The sequence below is a fragment of the Nymphaea colorata genome, chromosome 2 (assembly GCF_008831285.2).
Source record: "Nymphaea colorata isolate Beijing-Zhang1983 chromosome 2, ASM883128v2, whole genome shotgun sequence".
Taxonomy (NCBI): Eukaryota; Viridiplantae; Streptophyta; class Magnoliopsida; order Nymphaeales; family Nymphaeaceae; genus Nymphaea; species Nymphaea colorata.
In genome coordinates this window covers 3,526,111-3,539,815 of record NC_045139.1, presented here as the reverse complement: position 1 = coordinate 3,539,815, position 13,705 = coordinate 3,526,111, and the positions used below count along the sequence as shown (strand labels likewise).

The 13,705-nt window shown below is 39.8% G+C and overlaps 2 protein-coding genes across 6 annotated transcripts; one reads left to right on the top strand and one right to left on the bottom strand.

Moving 5' to 3' along the window:
• The first annotated feature begins 2,900 nt into the window (after positions 1–2,900).
• On the top strand, positions 2,901–6,986 carry LOC116246660 (uncharacterized). Its single transcript, XM_031618463.1, has 2 exons — positions 2,901–3,152; positions 6,675–6,986. The coding sequence occupies exons 1-2, from the start codon at positions 2,901–2,903 to the stop codon at positions 6,984–6,986; spliced, it is 564 nt and encodes a 187-aa protein (XP_031474323.1).
• Positions 3,809–13,616, bottom strand: LOC116247144 (uncharacterized). 5 transcript variants are annotated; one of them, XM_031619133.2, is made up of 6 exons: positions 13,415–13,616; positions 12,344–13,156; positions 10,884–10,992; positions 9,600–9,735; positions 9,029–9,154; positions 3,809–3,989 (listed from the first exon to the last, which is right to left on the bottom strand). In XM_031619133.2, the coding sequence occupies exons 1-5, from the start codon at positions 13,579–13,581 to the stop codon at positions 9,036–9,038; spliced, it is 1,344 nt and encodes a 447-aa protein (XP_031474993.1). In that variant the 5' UTR covers positions 13,582–13,616; the 3' UTR covers positions 3,809–3,989; positions 9,029–9,035. The 5 variants fall into 5 exon arrangements, with proteins under 5 accessions (XP_031474993.1, XP_031474992.1, XP_031474994.1 ...); XM_031619132.2 differs by lacking the exon at positions 3,809–3,989 and having other exon boundaries at positions 8,788–9,154; XM_031619134.2 differs by lacking the exon at positions 3,809–3,989 and having other exon boundaries at positions 8,788–9,154; positions 12,344–13,153.
• Positions 13,617–13,705: the final 89 nt, after the last annotated feature.

Here is a 13,705-nt window from a genome sequence, read left to right as displayed (position 1 = left end):
GAGAAATTGCTTTTCTGTCGACTGATTTCTTGTTCTTGATCGTTTGGCAGTCTTATTTCCTTTTTGTTTCTTCTCTTTTTCCCTACATGTCTTACTACAATTTAGACTTCCAGTTTACCTCCTATTCATTTTGACGATGTTCCTACAGCCTCTTCTTCCAAATTTTACATCGCTTTCACTTCCTTGTTTTCTGCTGTAAATATGGCAACGCATTGGCTTTTTGCTTCACAGTATAAAGCACTTTGTCTTATACATGCACCACGTCTTGTCAATGGTATATTGGAGGGGACCAGCTGAATGATAAAAAACCCTTGAAAGGACTTCTTTTACAGGAGAAGTGTGTCGCAGGGTTGGAAGCTACCAGGGACACGTTCCGGAACAGGTGGGACAGAACAAGTGAGAGCAAGTCCTTGTGGGGCCTTCATGAACGCAGCTTGCACCTTCATAGATATTCTTTTGGTTATTAAGCAATGACTTGTTTCATGGTTTACCATGGAAAGTGTGGAAGGAAATGAGGTGCTCTGTTCCGTAATGAGGCGTTCCCAGAATCAAACATGGTCTAAGGAAACTGTTTCTAGCAGCTATATGTGAATTGTAAAGCCAATAAGAGCTTTGAACTACCCAATTAGGAGTTAATTTGGATTTAAAACATTTGAATTGAAAGAGGTCAAGAGTTTAGTAGCCAGGTCGTGCTTCTGGAGATAAACTAGTCAGCATCCTGCTAATCGCATCTGTAAAAGAAAACATGCTTTGTTAGGTTTTTATTGACAAATCAAGAGAAACTTAATGAGGAAAGTGAGATGTACTTTGTTATCGTGTTTTCAAGGTTGCAAGTTTTAGGGCCGTTTGGCGTTAGGAACAAGGTGTGAATGGTCAATGCATTTGCTCCAAAATAGGAGTAGATTTATCAAACATTTGAACAAAAAATGAGAGTGTTCAATAGGATAATTGTTCAAAGCCAAAAAATATACTCGCTTTGTTTAGTACTGTGGCATGTAGATACATTATGTACATCAAATTCTCACATGTCGATATTCTCAACCTAGTCTTTGTCTTGAAGTGCAATACTCGATGAATTTGGAAGAGATAATGCTAAGAACAAGATGTTTGAAAACATGTTTGACAAATCACCAAGTACTGAACCTGTCGTCCAAATCTCCAAGTCGGCTTCAAGCTTAAACAAGAATGCGGCAAAACTGAATCAGATTCCACGACTAACCATCTGATTTTTTGTGTATCTGGGTTTCGTATTTCAGTAAGTTTCATGCTGGGATTTGGATTCAGATGCAAAACTTGTGACGGATCTGAATTATTTTTTTATGATAATCTGTAACAGCTGCCCTAGAAAGATCTGGTTTGATCAGTCCAAATCCAATCTCAAACCATACATTTAGCTTATAAACCAGAGAGAGATTGGAAAACGTCTGAAGTTTCATTATATAACAACTCGACCCACTTCTGGGCTCGGGCCCCTGGTTCGACGGATCCCAACCCGCCCCCTAACAGTTTCGGTTTCAATCCTAAAAAGGCTAGAAACCAGGACAATCATCTCATTAAAGCTTTCGATACGAGACTAAACTTCTGGGGTATTCCAATTCACCTCCCCTTAAGGCACATGTCTGCGCGTGTGGTACCCAGGTCCGAGTGTTGAACCTGCTCTGATACTACTATAACAACCCGACCCACTCCTGAGCTCGAGCCCCTGGTTCGACGGATCCCAACCCGTCCCCTAGCAGTTTCGGTTTCAATCCTAAAAAAGTTAGGAACCAGGACAATCATCTCATTAAAGTCTCCCTTTATAAACCATTGAAGATCCCTCACAATCTTCGATACGGGATTAAACTTCTGGGGTGTTACACGTTAACAAGACCCCAGCAGGACTGGTGATTGTGGGCAACTTCTAGTCTTCACTCAAGCAAAAGTTATGGGAGTGGCCCCACAGAGCAGACATTAAAAAAGCATCAAAGGTGAGGGCTACTGTTAACATAGAGATACAGAAAGAACTTTATCTCAGAAAGGTGAACACGAATTGAACATTTAGGCTCACATGATCTGGATATAGCAACTAGAAAGTGAGGGTGACTAGGCTTAGCAGATTCAGGAATCATGGATAGTTATAGTTTGGATTAAGTCAGTGGCGGAACCAACTAGGACAGTATCAACAGCATGCCCGCCCAAGGAGCATAGCTCAAATGGGCAGGCAGGAGGCAAGTGTGCAGCATGTCACCAGTTCGACCTGCGAAGGGCTATGCTCATGAACCAAAAAGGGGTGAGCTCTACATGCAAGCCAAGGGGCATAGCTCGAATGGGCAGGCAGGAAGCAAGTGTGCAGCATGTTCCGCCAAGGCGGCAGTGATATAGAGACCCAACGAGGATACGTCTGGCTTAAGGCTGTTAGTAGAACAGTGTTCCGCCAAGGTGGCAGCGACATAGAGACCCAACAAAGATGCAAAACTTGGGCTCGAGCTCGAAAACTATAAACGAGTCGAGTTCGAGTTGCAAGAACTCGACTCGTTTAAACTCAACTCGACTTGTTATTTAACTGAATTGTATAAACCAGTTCATCAAACCGGTTCACCGGTTTAAGGTAAAAACTGTTTACCGAGGGCAAACATATATATATATATATATATATATATATATATATATATATATATATATATATATATATATATATATATATATATATATATCTTCCGTCTTTCAAACTAATCTCTCTCTTCCGTCGGCTCTTTCCCTTCTCAACTTCTCGTCTTCACAAACGAGAGTTTTTCGTTTCCCTTGTTATCTTAATAAAAGTATACTTTGGGGATGTTTGATGCCCTCTAGAAATTGTTTGGAGACAAATCTTCTTAGAGAACACCTTGGCGTGAGTCCAGTGAGTCCTCCGGCGACGCCGGATGAGGAATACGTCGCTTGGCCTCCTTCCTTCCTCTTCTCTGCTTCAACGCAGAAACGGAAGCTTCTCTCATCGCTCCCTCAGCGTTGATACTTCTCCAGTCGAGCTTGTGGCGGACCTCCTTCGCAGCAACAAATGGAGTCCAGAGGTTGAGAAGGAGCTGAGCGGCCAGCTCCCCTCTTTCTCCTCTTCCCAACTCCTACTTCTTGTTGAGCGAAGTGGGGACAGCCGAAGAGCTCTGAAGTATCCAGAGGTTGAAGGAGCTGAGCGGCCGGCTCCCCTCTTTCTCCCCTTCCCAACTCTTACTTCTTGTTAAGCGAATTGGGGACAGCCGAAAGCTCTGAAGTAATTGAACTAAACGAGTTGAGCTCGAGCTTGTTATAAGGAGCTCGGCTCGAGCTGAGCTCGAGTATTTTTCGAGCTCGAGCTGGCCAAGCACAGGCTCAGCTCGGCTCGTGTGCAGCCCTAAATAAAACATCAGGCCCGACTATATAATAAGTTGAGTGCCCAAAAGTTTACATGTAAATTTTATAAAATGTTATTTGTCCTATATACAAATTTGGAAATCATATTTCTAACTCTTGTTCAAATTTTAAAACTATAATTCGGCCCCCTCATAACAAAAAATTCTGGCGCGCTTGTTCATAACACACCGCAACAACCATGATAAGACATAGCTCATCAATCATGTTTTTTCCCACAAAAGAACTGATTTTCTTATGATTGGAGAGCATTTAGGAGGAGAATGGAAGAGAAGCAATAATTGGATCTCAGTGGGGCCACAGCAGCTGAAATTATCGAAGAATCCGAGATCAATATAGAGAGGGCATCTTCAAAAACCGATGTAAGATCAAGAAACATGCAACCTTTTGTAAATATGTACTTTGGTATACTGATTGTATATAACCAAGTTTCATTCCTTTGTCCCACTTACATCAACGGAAAAGTGAATGACAGAAAATAATAGAAGATGATGAAGCTACAAGATTTACCACCCTTCTTCAATCTGAACTCTAAACTGCAAGGTTCCGGCCTCGATCCGGGCCTAGAGCCCATTTTTGTTTAGATTTCTGACAATCATTCCTAGCTGCTGAAAGTGACAAAAAATCCCAGAAACAAAATCATGACTAAGGTTTATGAAACTAGTTATGATGCTAACCAATATTTTAACATGACGTTTGGGTCACTCAAATGGGCGAGGTTCGTATCCAAATCATAACAATTTCATCCCTGTGATAAGATTTGTAACAAAAGTTTCGCATCAAAGATTTCTAAAATCTTCAAAAACTTGTATGCTCATATATATATATATATATATATATATATATATATATATATATATATATATATATATATATATATTCATTGTCACAAATATCAAATATCCTTTTAAGGTATTAAAAGGTAAGGCTTTTTTTTCAGGTCAGGTTTTTTTCTCAGAAAAATGTGGAGAAAATGTTCAAATGTTCTAAAAAAAGTTAAGAAAGGAAATATCCTAAAAGAACATGTGAGAAAATATAAAAAAAAAAATCTGGTACTAAACACACACACACACACATATATATAAGGCCAAAAAATAAAAGAAACTAAAAAACACAAAAGGAACACGTTTTTTTATGTTCGTTTTTAATATGATATTAATATAGAACTAAGGCTGATACCATATATTTTCTTGATAGTAACTGATGTTTACAGCACAATTAAAGCTGACTACCAGACAGTTCGACCCAATCTCACGCATACAAATAGCTGCCTAATTGCCTAGCTCACTGCTGGGCTGCAACACATGCACACAATATGATAGCAATGTAGCCATGCCAAACGTTTAATTTTGCGAGGCCGATTGTCTCTCGTACTGTACGCCTGTCTGACATGATATAAACAGACAAGAACATGACCTCTGCCTTTATTTCTGCTCGTATGGGAAACGCGGATCGTATTTATAGTGATTACTACTTGGAAGTAGAGAAGCTGATTTTCTCCGTGTAATAATTCCTGATCCTTACCTTCCTCTGTCTTTGTTCAGTATAACCATTGCTTCTTGTAAGATTAAGAAATTTGTCAGACTTACATGCAATTCATAGCTTCTTGGTGCCTCTTCGTTATCATATAGACAGTGAGTAGTGTTTGATTAACTATGAATTTGCATTCAAAGGTGTGTATTGTAGGATCTTTAGTTTGTTTAAACCAATGATCTTAAATCCAAGTTACATGTAAAAATCTTAGATTTAAGATTGAATGGAGGTGTCTGACCTTAAAGCTATAAACCTGAGATGGAGATCTCATATTATCCGGGATCTCAGATCCACCATAAACCAAACACGTCCTAAATATCTTTTTTTTCCAATGGAAGGGGGTCCTCTAGCCCTTTAATTAACAAAGACTAGAGAGTAGTAAATATGACTCCTTCGACATTTGTAAATAGAGAAGAGAAAGAAAGAGCTCCATTCGGCAGAATGGTGAAACAAGAAGATGAACATGCATGTCATTCCAGTTTGCTTTGATCGGTCGCATCGTTGGTGGATTATGAAGACCCTCAATGGCTTACCCTTTCATTCTTTGGGCTCTTAAAGAAGTTGTGGAAAAGGCTTACAAACCTTAGATCTTGTATCATAGGTAATGGGAAGTTTCTGGTGAGAGTGGACAATGAAGAGAAGAAGCTTGAAGAAATCCTTTGCAAAGAAGCGTAGCAGGTTTTTCGTATATCTTTGAATTCAAGGAATCTAGAGAAAGTGTTTCAGCAAGAACCAGACAAATTCATGAAGAAGAACGCCATTGGAGGATTAAGATAGAGATAAAAATACAAATTTGAACAAATTGCGTAACATGTCGGCAATAACAAACTACCATACAACTTTTGAAGGCTAACAAATAGACGCTCAACTTTAAGAGAAATTCTTAAAGAACTACCTAACAAAACAAAATATTAGTTGTTGATATAAAATGAAAAAAAAAAAATCCCTTTTAGGAAGAAAAATGTCTTTTTTCCATCTAAGGGAAGAGTGGTTCTTTATGAGGGGTACTTTTATCATTTTGTATTAAAAAAAGTGATTTCATTTAATAAACAGCTCGTTGAGAAGATAATGTTAGTTTCCACTTCGTTTTTTTTTTTAATTCTACCAAGTTTGCGTAAAAGGCAAGTGACAATTGGAGCTCCTTGATCAGATGGGCTCGTTATTAATTGATTGAGAAAGTATTAGTAAGGCTTGGAAATCCTTTGAGCAGCTATATGGGCTAGATGAGGCATTATGTCATTTACTAGAACCTACGGCATGGATCGGAAAGATGCAGACCTAGAACATGCTAATTCCCGAGCAAATCTGCTGGGAGCTGGCATCCCTCGCTTATTAATCAAAGAATGAAAGAATACAGAAAAGAGTAGTGAGAACATGCTAAATTTTTTACCTCGTTTTTTGGAGAGGGAGTGGAACTACAACTTTTGGTTCCGCTAATGCAGGATTTAAGAAGTTTTGGGCAGTTCTTTGTAGTGATGTAACCATCCACAATTTTTTCTTCTCTAGAAAACTCGTCAAAACGATCAACTGAATGCTTCTGTTCTTGTTCCAAACAAACAAGGAGTTCAAATTTTTTCGGTTTATTGACCTATTTCTCCATGTAGTTCCTTGACTATTCACCTCAAAGGTGATTGCTAGTAGGATTAAACCCATGATGCCTAAGCTGGTGGTTGGGGTAATTCAAGGAGCTTTCGTCCAAGGAAGGGTCATTCATTGTATATATTGTAATCCTTTCTCAAGAAATATTTCATTTCTTGCAGGCATCGAAGGGGTCTTCCATGAGCATGAAATTAGATTTATCCAAGGCATATGAGCAGCTAAATTGGAAGTTTCTAAGGAATTTTTTGGAGGTTCTGAGTTTCTCTCAAGGTTCAGTGAAGAGGATTCTGCTGTGTGTTGGTTTAGATGGTAGTACTAGTGAATGGAAGTTTATATTGAGACGAGTAGAGGAATCTGACAAAAAGGCTCCCCTCTCCCGTTATGTATTTATTCTGACAATGGAAGCATCAGCAAGGCATGTGCAGGGAGGAACGGATGGATGGTGGAAGACTCCAGCTTTCAAGAGCTCCTAGAGGTTTAGCTGTCTTCACTCTCTTTTCTTTGTAGATGATATTTTGCTTTTCTGTGAAGGCGAAAAAGTAGTGCTCATGTAGTTAAGCAGTTCAGAGAGAGTTTGAAGAGAAAGCTATGATGGCAGTGAATTCAAAGAATCCCAAGCTTTTCTGGCACTCAGGTTACATGGAGCAGAGAAAGATGCATATTTTCTCCATCTTTCAGTGGCAAGAAGGTAGGGTGCTGAGTAACTACTTTGGTCTCCCTTTTTATTAGGTAATCTCAAAGCGTACATGTGCAAGGATATGGAATTAAATCATTCAAAAAGGTTGTCACATTTACCTCAACTTGGTTTTATGTGAAATAAGGAAATCAAGTTGTGGCGCAGAGCTATGGGGATAAGATGTGCTGATAAACTTAATTAGTCCAGAGGATTTCGATAAAGTGGGGAAGGTTATAAGATGGTCATTAGAGAGGGGATGGTTGCTAGGAGTGTGGGGGATTGGATCAGATGAGATCTTCCGCCACTTGCTCCTCGTGAGTTGACTAGATGTGAGAAAGTAGATAGAATCTGGTGGTCAGCTTTCCCTTCCATTAAAGTAGATCATGCGAGCATTTGAAGTTGATGAGAACCAAATCCCCAGTGAAAGGATGGAGGAAAGCTTCTGGTCTTCAGACGTGATCCCTAGAGCTTCTTGGTGTGCGTCTATCGTTGTAGAAAATAGATTCTAGAGAGGGAGGAAGTTGCCACCAATTGCTCCTCCAGAGACTGGATAATCAAGATGAGGAAACCTAATTGTCTCCTAGCAGGTATTCTCAGAAGATATAGAGTCCCTTGCTCAGTTCCGTAGACTTGCATATTCAGTCTTAGAAGTTCAGGAGAGGAGACAAGAAGTATGGTGTTAGTTCCCATGCAAAGTTGGTCAAACTAGAGTGGGACCATTTCTCTTTATAATCTCTTCCCCGGTGGCCTGCTGGAGCAGCTTGTGTTAGCCTATTGATGTTCCAGTCCCTATTCTTTGATTTCTCTGTAAGTACCTGCTTTGTGAATAAAATTTGGAGAGGGAGAGAGAGAGAGAGGGAGAGAGAGAGAGAGAGAGAGAGAGTGTGTATATATATATATATATATGAGAGAGAGAGAGAGAGAGAATATTATCCACAAGTTTACATGTTTCTAACAGTAGCATGAGTATGTTTTTCATGTACAAGATTTTAGAAAGCAAATAAAACCTACTAACTGTCCATCTAATGTCAGCATTTTTATTTTCCAGGAATTGAACTATATGGTTCTGTTCATGAAATTCTTTTGTACTTCCTATATTAAAGTGCAGGATAGATAGAAACAAAAGTTCCAGATCAGCAAAGAATCACAGGTTTGGACATCAGCAACATATGTGTCTGGAAACGTCCACCAGCAACCTTTTCTAGAATTCCTTAAAAAAATGAACCTGGCTTCTTTCTTACCATCCATAGTTCAGGAAAATTCATATCATCCATAGTTGGCTTTTATTATCTAACAAGGCATTTTAAATGTATTGAGACAGAGAGAGAGACCCATTGAAAGCAAGTGCAGTGCAAGAAACAGAGAGATAAAGCATGATTGCCTGATTGAGGCTAAGAAAAGTGCCACAGTTTTGTGCCCACAAGCCATACTGTTTGAAAGCTGGTTCAAACTTTTTTTGCTTTTTCCGACCGTACCATTGACAACGTGTGTAGAGTAAAACCATAATAACTTTTGGAGCGAACATACCAATGCTTCAATATAGACATAAGTGAGCACTAAGCACCTTGTTGGACAAAGTTTGACAGGAAAACCATGAATGCGAGAAAGCAAAGAACTCCTACACTAGCTGACCTTAATCTCAATTGTTCCTGACAAGTTTACCCCTAAGAAGTTCTAGATTAAGAATGATCACCAAAAATAGGCAAAGATTTCCATCTACAAGCAATAGTAAGTCCATAAGCCCAAGTAAATCTAAATGTCATTCTAATTCTCTACTATAATCAGACATAGATCCAAAAAATGGTAGTTTCGGGAAAGATGTGACAAACAGTTACATACTTTGTTTCTACTGTTTGTGAGAGACATCAACAAGAGAAAGAATCTGCTCGGCTATTTGTCTTGAAGCTTCAGGCATTGCTGACCTCAAGCATTTCTCAGACATCTCTGTCATGAGGCTCTCATCACCTGTGAATAGATAATAGATGCAAGAAATAAGATGGGAAACATGTTTGATTCTGCAGAAAGTTCTAGCAACACTAAATCAACTGTTGAGATTGTTTTAAGCTTTTAAAAAGTATAGCGGTTGCAAGCTTATGCTGTGAAACAGTTTATGAGAAAAGGCAAAAATGAAAATAGCAAAGGATCAAAACCATGTTTTGGTTAATTCGAGAAGACATGAAAATAAAAATGCAAGAACATCTGGGTCACTATGATTTGACCAAAAAATGAGCTGGCTCAGTATATAGCAAACATACAATTTCAAAATGCTGCAACATTTCCATTGAAAATAAATTTACAAAGGCTAACTGTTCACTATCACCAGTCTTGTATAGGATGTGCAAGTAATTTGATGCATTCTTCATCATAATGACAAATCAATGCTGGAAAATTTTCAAAGAGCATGCCACACCTAATATTTCCTCAATTGCAGCTCTAAGTGTAGACGAGTCAAGCATCTCCTCGTCCAGCACCATTGAACCAGCTATCTCTGTCATAATAGATGCGTTTCTTGTTTGGTGATCTTCTGCAACATCTGGTAATGGTATCTGCATGGCAAAAGTTCGGGCATTTGAACGAGTAATGATAGAATTGGAACCTATTTCTAATACATCTAGTATAATCCAGCCAATTTCATGGCTCCTGGAATTGAAAATAAAGAAATCTATTTTGCTCCAGCTTCATATGGTGAAATGTGAAGCTTGCTGGAGGTTATTCATTTATTCTGAATGTGTCAAAAAATGTAATGCAGTTTCGTCTCCAAGTTGCAATACAGGTCCACTAACATTATTAAAATATGTAAACTAACAGTTATTCTGAGTATGCATCAACAGCTACAGGTGAAACCTCTTAGAGTTACCCATGACTAAATAGCTAACCTATGCTTGCAATGGATAATGAAATCTGTACATATGTTATTTCCATAGTAAATATTTAGGAAACGACCGCATCTGATGTGAAATGAGTAGATTCATACAATTTATGACTGTTGAGGAGTAAACATGGAAAAAAGAAACTTCATAAGTTGTACATTTATAAAATTTCAAGACAAGCATTTTTTTTCCCTATTTTTGTTTTACTTCATTTTCAAGTTCTGGCTGGGCTAATCCAAGAATATATGTACTCAGTATTTTTTTTCAAGCATATTTGGTTCGAGTTCTGATACTCCATTCAATTTCAAAGGTTTGACATGCACAGCTTCACTTTCAGCACTCCAAGCTTCCAAACCACATTTGGCTTGATGCAACATGCAGAGTGGTATTACCATTCATGAGTAATTTTTTTCCTTTCCTGATCCCACCAAGAAGAAGGACTCCAGGCAACACCATGAGCAAGCTATACTCATCATGAATGACAAAAAGAAATATTTTGCAAAGTTCAATATCTGATGATTTTAGTTTCCTCTCACCATCTTTGAGTCTTTGACAGACATGCGAACAACAAGGTGCATTCTATCCAACAAACAGAGACGCAATAGTAACAGAGACACATAGATTGAATATTGTACATCAGTAAAAAGGCATAACATGGAAAAAGCCCTTTCAACTACTTTAAAAGTTACGTCTTGAACTACTCATGGCATTTGGAGAAATGAAGATACTATCTAGAGAATTTAGAAGTTGATGGAATATTTTTTGAAATAAGAGATTGGGATAATTAATAAGAAAATTTAGGGGAAAAAAAAGGTGAAACCTACAAGAATAGAAGGTTTCCCAGTCGTCAAGATCTCTGTGCATGTCATTGCACCTGCCCTGGAAATAACAAGGTCTGCAGCAGCATATGCCAAATCCATCCTCTCCAAAAAACTGCAAATTAAAGACACTAGGATGGTTTAGGGAAGAAAATTTATACAATCAGTTATGAACTATGTAGCAATTAATGACAAGTTCAAAGTTCAGAAATAGAATACCATGAATGAAGTCAATGAAAAATGAAAATTAAAATTATCTGAGGAAAAGAAAAACAGCCACTATATTTGATATATCACCAGTTAAATCACGTTTGATTTTTGTTAAACTGGTAGTGGCATGATAAAGTTTGGCTTTCCCTTGATCTTCAAGTCATGGTTTTGAAATTCTAATTATTAAGCAGCCAAAAAATAGCGTTTGTAATTACTATTAAGATTTTGCTTTAAAAAGCGAATAAAAGGCTAACTTATCAGTTGGTTGTCTAACTTTCAAACTAAAATGTAACTGGGGACATAGTTTCCCACAAAGCTGGTCATCTGATGTTGACCTCCTGAGCTACCTGTCAACAAAAAATGCACCAAAATGGGCCACTTTAAGACTGTCTGTGCATTTTTTGTATTTCTTGTTGGTGAGTAAGCCAGAGCGTTAGCATTTCTAGGGTGAAGATTGATTTGGACTTGCAAAAATCTCTACTACCTCCACTACAAAGAGAGGTGCATGGCTGAGAATCTACTAGCATTGGTACAAAAATTGCTCATGCACATACAGCGTGCATGTTTCTTCACTTTTTTACCATGACAATTCATTTTCTCCAGATTTTCTCTTTTGATCTTGAGCAAGAGTTTATTTTTTACTATTCGTGATTTGCAAAGCTGAGCTAGATGATCTTCTGCTGAAATAACACGACTCATAGCAAAGGTGAAATATTTATTGCTGTTAAAGACCAGCACACTGAAACAAACTAGGTTTGCCAACAAAGCCATAAGAAAGCAGCAATAGTGTCTAAAGAACCAGCGTAGATGCACTAGCATAACCCTTTTCTATGGATATGAGGGCAGCGTCATGGTTTAAGAGGTCAACAAGGCTTTGATCGATAGACGTAACTAAATATGTGATTCACTTTGTGATTTGTGAGAAACACAAAAGTTTCCTAGTTCCCCCAATTCACAGTCATCCTTTGACCGCTATGCTCATAATCTGAAAAATTTGAACATGGAAATATCTCAGATTTTTCTTAATGTCATACCCAATACGTTCACGATTTTGCAACGCCACTTACGCAGACCCTACATCACGAACCATATGGCTTCTCTTCTCTCCTACCTACGTGTTGACCTATGAAATAGTAAAACTAAATTATGCTTACTAATCCGAAGGACCGGTAGTTCTAGATCGACAAGAACGAGAGTAGTCAAATATACCCACGACCAAGAGAACTAAGAAGCTAAAAACAGAACAAGAGACTTACGGGACCAGCGAGAGGCGACGATGACCCTTAACCAGGCTCTCCATTTCATCGAAGCCATCGTGCCCCGTTTGCCAGATAATGTAGCGATCTTTATGCTCCATCAGCATCTGAGAGTACATATTAAGAACCGCAACGTTGACATTGTTGGCCTTTGCCGATCCTCCGAGAATTAGCACCACCTGCGGCGTCTTGGCGGATTTCCCCGCGCTAGGGAAGAAATGCGTCCTCGCTACCGCCTTTGAGACGAATGCCCGCAAAGACGGTCTCACGGGATTGCCGGTGACCATGCACTTGTCAGCTGGAAAGTACTGGACGCACAATGAGAACGCCAGGAAGATCTTCGTTGCGAACGCCGAGAGAACCCAGTTTGCCAGCCCCGCCTGTGAGTTCTGCTCCTGGATCACCATCTTTATCCCTCGCAGAGCAGCTACAAAGCACACTGGGAAGGACACGTATCCGCCGGTGCCAATGACGACCTCCGGCCGGAACTCATCTAGAATCCTCCAACTCTCCGCCATAGACTTCAGGAGCCGGAAAGGGAGCAAAAGATTCGCCACGGACAAGAACGGACGCTTTAGAGCATAAGCCTGGATGGCCACGATCTCGAACCCAGCGGCCTGAACGGCCGCCCATTCCACCCCGTACTGCCTGCCAACAAAACGGAAGCGAGCAGTGGGATGCAGAGTCTTGATCTCGTCGGCGACTGCTATCGCCGGATAGATGTGGCCTCCTGTTCCTCCTCCGGATAACATGATCCTGAGCTCGTCAGACTGTTCATCTCTTTGAAACTCCTCAGACAAGCTCACTTCGCTACTGGATCAAAACACAAACGATACTGCCCATTAGAGGGAAAGAGCTACGTTGCGAATATAAGCAGTCAGCTGGACAAGAGGTCGTCTGAGGAGATGAGCGCTCCATTAGAGAAACATCAGCAACGAAGCAAAAAGGGAAGAATTTTTCTTCAAAATCCAAACAAATCAGACGGGAAAGTGGCAAAGTTTCGAAGAATCCTACTGAAACGATCACTGTGTACCAAAACATTGTAGAGGGGAAGAGAGGAGGAGTACCTGCCTCGTGCTGGTGCTGCATCTTCCTCTCCCGCTTCGCCTGGTTGTTCGGAGAGAAACCCGGAAAGGCGAAGGAATCAGAGGCGTCGGAAAGCCGGAATCCCTTCGAGTGGCGATCGGAGAAGAAAAGTGAGGAGGATGGAGATGAAGAAGAAGAAGCGACGACGCCATTTGCCGGCAGCAGCAGAGGACTCCCTCCCCTCGTGCGACACAGTGGCAGGACGGGAAGCTAGCGGGCACTTTAAACGAATTAAATTTTCACGTATAACTCATTTTTAGTCATAATTCCAAATAT